This window comes from Teleopsis dalmanni, unplaced genomic scaffold (genome assembly GCF_002237135.1).
Source record: "Teleopsis dalmanni isolate 2A unplaced genomic scaffold, ASM223713v2 unscaffolded_contig_0148, whole genome shotgun sequence".
Lineage (NCBI taxonomy): Eukaryota > Metazoa > Arthropoda > Insecta > Diptera > Diopsidae > Teleopsis > Teleopsis dalmanni.
Window position 1 is genome coordinate 1 of NW_024031530.1, and position 5,349 is coordinate 5,349.

Sequence of the window (5,349 nt, forward strand, 5' to 3'; positions counted from 1 at the left end):
AGCCCCCTCGGTGATGTTAGATTGTTCTTCTGTCCATTTGGTGCGTATCTGCAGCTCATTCAGATAGTCTCTAGACCATCTGCGCCAGAAGTGATGTTTGACTGCGGTTATACGAGACCATTTATCAATTAATGAAGCAGCTTCATACTGAGGACTTGGTTCAGATAAAGTTTTGAGCGGCCCACCGATAAGAAAATGTGCTGGCGTTAGCGCTTCATAATCGCTCGGGTCACAAGAATGAGGTGTGATTGGTCGCGAATTTAAGATAGCTTCGATTTCAATCAGTGCTGTTCCAAGCTCCTCAAAGGTGAATCGAGTATTTGATAGTGTTCGATACAGATGGCCTTTCGCGCTTTTTACAGCCGCTTCCCATAGACCTCCAAAGTGAGGTGCTCGGGGCGGTATAAAATTGAAATTTATGAATTGGTTGCTGCAAAAGGTCTGCAGCATCACTTGATTAGACTTCTCGAAAAACATTCTTTTTAACTCTGCTAGTTTATTGTTAGCCCCAACGAAGTTCGTGGCGTTGTCGCAATAGATGTCTGATGGTAACCCTCGTCTACCGATTAACCTTTTCAGTGCTGCAATAAATGCCTCCGTAGATAAGTCTGACACGGCTTCTAGATGAGCTGCCTTTGTAGACAAACAAACGAACACGGCTATATAGGTCTTATATGGAACCCGTCCCCGAATTCGGAGATACGTTAATATCGGACCGCAAAAATCTACCGCAGTACGCGCGAATGGACGGCTTGGAGTGAGGCGTTCGATTGGGAGATTACCCATCATTTGATTAAGTAGTTTGGGTTTATAACGCACGCAGTGAATACACGAGTGCACGACTCGGCATGCAATTTCTCGAATATTAATTATCCAGAAGTTTAGTCGAGTAAGGGCAATTAGTGCTTTTGCGCCTGCATGATAGTTGCACAAGTGTATATGCCGAACATAAAGTTCCACAAAATAACAGCCCTTCGGCAACAAAATAGGGTGACGTTGGCCTACTGAGATGTCACTCAGCTCGAGGCGACCTCCCACCTTTAGTAATTGATAACCGAATACATTGTCCAGGAAGGGATTTAGATGCTTTAATGTACCTTCGGCTGGGTTCCCTCGTTGTAGGCGTTGTATATCAATTTCGAAGAATTGCTGTTGGATGACCCAAATAATACAGTGCAATGCCTTTTGTAGCTGAATAGGTTGGAGGGTACATTCTCCGTTCTTCAATTTATTCTTGGTTACATGATAAAAACGCTGTACCTGCGCTATTACTCGTAGCATCTTAGTGTATGAACTATATCTTGACAATACCTGTAATACGTAGTTGTCTTCATTTGTGTTAACGAATACAACCTTTCGCGTCTCTTTATTGACTTCTTCCATATCCAGGTTGTGACATTTCAAATGCGGCCAGTATTTATCAGCGAGTAACAAAAATTCCGGCCCCGTAAACCAACAAGACTCTGATAATTGGCGGATGTTACAGCCGCGCGACACAACATCTGCCGGGTTGGATTGGGTAGGAACGTGTCTCCATTGCCCATTTGCGGTAATATCTTGAATTTCCGCTACTCGATTGCCAACGAATGCAGACAGGGTTGATGAGTGCTGCTTCAACCAATGTAATACAATCTGTGAATCAGTCCAAAAAAACGTTTCACCCTTAAATTGCGCAAATATTGGTTGGACCTTCTGATACAGTTTGGCAAGAAGTAAGGCACCACAGAGTTCTAGTTTAGGTAGCGACTTCCGCTTTATAGGTGCCACACGGGATTTTGCAGTGAATAGCCTGACCGTCACCTTACCTGATGTGTTTTGTGATCGGAGAAATATACAGCAACCATATGCGCGTATTGAAGCGTCACAGAAACCGTGTACATCAACCTGTTGATAGTTTATGGATAGGCAGTACCTCGGCACCTTAACCGATGAAAGCGTTGTAAGATCTTGAATAAATGTTTTCCAAGCTGAGTGAAGATTTTGAGGGACTGACTCGTCCCAGTCCACACGCAAAAGCCACAATTCTTGCATCATAATTTTTGCTACGAGTATGATCGGTGCTAGTAATCCAAGCGGGTCGAATAATGAAGACGCAAGGGATAAAATGGTGCGTTTTGTTACAATTTGACCTGGTTGCGCATTGAACGAAAATAGGAAAACATCTTGCATTTGGTGCCACTTGATGCCTAGGGCGCTGGTGACTGTATCTGTATCAAGATTCAAACTCTTTGTTGTAGTATCGCTGATGAAGTCATGATGGTTTGAATGCCATTTGTCAAGATCGAAGCAACCCTTCTGTAGAATGGCCGTTAACTGATGTCTGATATTGGTGAGTTGATCAATGGAATCTGCTCCACCTAAGAAGTCGTCGACAAAGAACGATGATTTAATGAGTGCAGCGCCTATTGGGTATTGTGTTTCAAATTTGTCCGCCAAATACTGCAAACTCCTGGTTGCTAGAAAAGGTGCTGATGCAGTACCATAAGTGACTGTATTCAACTCGTAAGTACTAACAGGATCGGACTCCGTATCTCGCCAAAAAATATATTGGAATTTTCGATCTGGTTCATCTATCAGTATCTGTCGGTACATCTTAACAATGTCAGCCGTCAAGGCATATCGGTGCAAACGAAATTGAAGTAGCAACAAATATAACTCCGGCTGAATTGTCGGGCCGACCAGTAGAATATCATTTAATGAACGTTGCGAAGTTGTTGGACATGACGCATCAAAAACCACCCTCAGCTTGGTCGAAGTGCTCGACGGTTTTAAAACACAGTGATGAGGGATATAATAATGAGGTTCGTTGGTTTTCGGAGTCTCAACACGCGTCATGTGTCCGAGCTCTCGATATTGTTTCATGAATTCTTGATAGTCTTGCTTCAGTGCACGATTAGATGACAATCGCCGTTCTACAGAACAAAAACGGCGTAAGGCGATATTGTGTGTCAAACCAAGACAATCTGGCGAATCTTTGAATGGTAACCGAACGACAATTCTTCCCATCGCATTTTGGTGGACCGTTTCACGATATAATGACTCACACGCACCATGTGCTGGTGACCATGACTTTGAAGCCGATTGCACTTCCTCTATCTTCCACATCATTTCTAATTGATCGGAGACTGTATCTTCAACTGATAATAGGCATTTTGCTGCTGGTGATGCAAATGGCTGACCCTTGTACTTGCCAGATACAATCCATCCTAATAGTGTTTTTTGAAGTACTGGAAGATTTTCACCTAGTTTGATTTGACCGACAGACAAAATATCAAAGAAACTTTCAGCTCCAAGCAAAAGATCAACGCGCTTGGATTTAAAGAATTGCTCATCGGCGAGAGGTGTATTTGGTGGAACCTTCCACGACGATATATCGATTTCAGAACTTGGTTGATATGCGATGTGATTCGTAATACCAAAGTTTAAAGCAAGTTCAAAATTTGAATGACGAGATTTGATTGATGTGAACGTCTGATACTTAATGTTGGTCAACGAACTACCAATACTGGAAACATGCAACCGATGTTTATGTTTTGCTAAACTAAGCTTCTTTGAAAACTCCTCCGTTATGAAGTTGACCTGAGAGCATGAATCAAGTAAGGCTCTACCCACTTGATAACTTCCCGATGAATCCTTCACTAAAACCAATGCAGTGGCAAGAATTATTTGCTCGGCCGATGACATATTAAGATGGGGATGGCTGGCAACGTTGTCGTTGGGCATAGCAGCGTGTTCTGTGCGTCGTGATGATCCCGCGCTCTTAATATTCGTTGGCAATTGCGAATGATGCAAGAGAGTGTGATGTGGCTTTGCGCAAACCTTACATTTAAACGTTGATGTACAATTAACCACATGATGGCGTGGCGATAAGCAGTTTATGCAGAGTTTTAGGCTCTTCACCTTTTCAAACCTTTGAACCACCTCCAGTGCCTTAAAACGATGACAATTCTGTATTAGGTGTTCATTGCTAGAACAAAATGAGCAAGAATTGCTAGATGTAGATGCAACAAATGCGTATTGTTTTGAGCGTCTGTTAGTCTTGGAGTTAAGACTATTAGGTTTACGTTGTGATGATGACTGATTGCCGTTTCCACTGTCAAGTGATTCGAGAAACTGGCAATGTCTATCCAACAATTTTGAGCAATCTTCCCAACTGGGTAATGTGTCAAAGTTACGCGATTCATTCCATTTCCTACGTGTAATTGCGTCCGTTTTTTGCATGATTAGCGAGATAAGTAGAGCCTCACATATTTGTTTCTCTGTACCTAGCGAACAGAGTGAACCATACAAAGCGGATGCATTGTTTACCAGACTACGGAGTTGTTGGCTTGACTGACCCGATACTGCTGGTAGATCAAATAGTGTCGCGATATTTTCGGCGAAGATTAGGCTATTATTGGAATAGCGCGATTTAAGCCTATCCAGAGCCTTTGGATAGTTTTCATTCGAAATAGGAAATGCCTGTACTGTCTCTAGAGCTTGACCAGTAAGGCAGTTCAGCAAGTGATTAAATTTTTCAATATTTGTGAGGTATATTTCGCGATCTATGATTTGGAGAAACGAATTAATAAAATTGTTATAATCCGAGTACTTACCACTGAATGTAGGTAATTTTAACAGTGGTAATTTTTTTACTTGAGGTGGGCATCATTGCTGTTACGTCTAGCACTGATGCATTGTGGGCCTCTTCCTGCAGTTGAGACATGATTAATACTTTGGTGGAAACGTATAGGTCTTCTAATTCATCTCTAGCTGAGTCAGTTGCATCTAATTTCTCGATCAACGTCTGAAAAGCTAAGATTTGTTTAAAATATGATTCTAAAATACCTAGTCGACATTTCAGTTCTGGTTGTGAGAGCGAATTACTCTTTCCTTTGACGAACGTCTTGATCCTTGAAATGCTCGCTTTCGTCGAGGCTCGCTGTTGTTTTAGTTCTGACAGTTCTGCCGTAGTGGTTGGCTCTGCCGTTGCCATTGAAACAGTTGTAGATACTTGAGAACAGCAAGGGATTTGACGAAGTCGAAAAGTCACAATAACAGCAGCGAACTTTCCGAAATTGAACTGCTCTTACGGTGGTTGTTGTCAGACGCGACGTTGACGAATCCGCCCACTTACTGATTGGAAGCAAATATTAACCAGTAATCAACAAGTAAGTTAACTTGTTGTTGTTGTTGTAATTGTTCAGCGTGACCTTGATGCGGACACGAGGTTCTATTTGGCGCTTAGCAGAACCTAAGCCGAGAACCATAGAATGCACAATAGTACACACGTACGATAGTATATAGTATATATGTACAGATGTACGATATTATTAAAATTAGCACACTTTAGATATATAACCGTTTAGG

General features: G+C 42.1%; 1 protein-coding gene across 1 annotated transcript; it reads right to left on the reverse strand.

Moving 5' to 3' along the window:
- Nucleotides 1–113: 113 nt before the first annotated feature.
- Nucleotides 114–4,705, reverse strand: LOC119663128 (the record flags this gene model as incomplete). Its single annotated transcript, XM_038072796.1, has 3 exons — nt 4,636–4,705; nt 3,282–4,544; nt 114–3,206 (listed from the first exon to the last, which is right to left on the reverse strand). Coding segments are annotated over exons 1-3 (4,426 nt in total), but the record flags the coding sequence as incomplete, so codon positions are not given.
- Nucleotides 4,706–5,349: the final 644 nt, after the last annotated feature.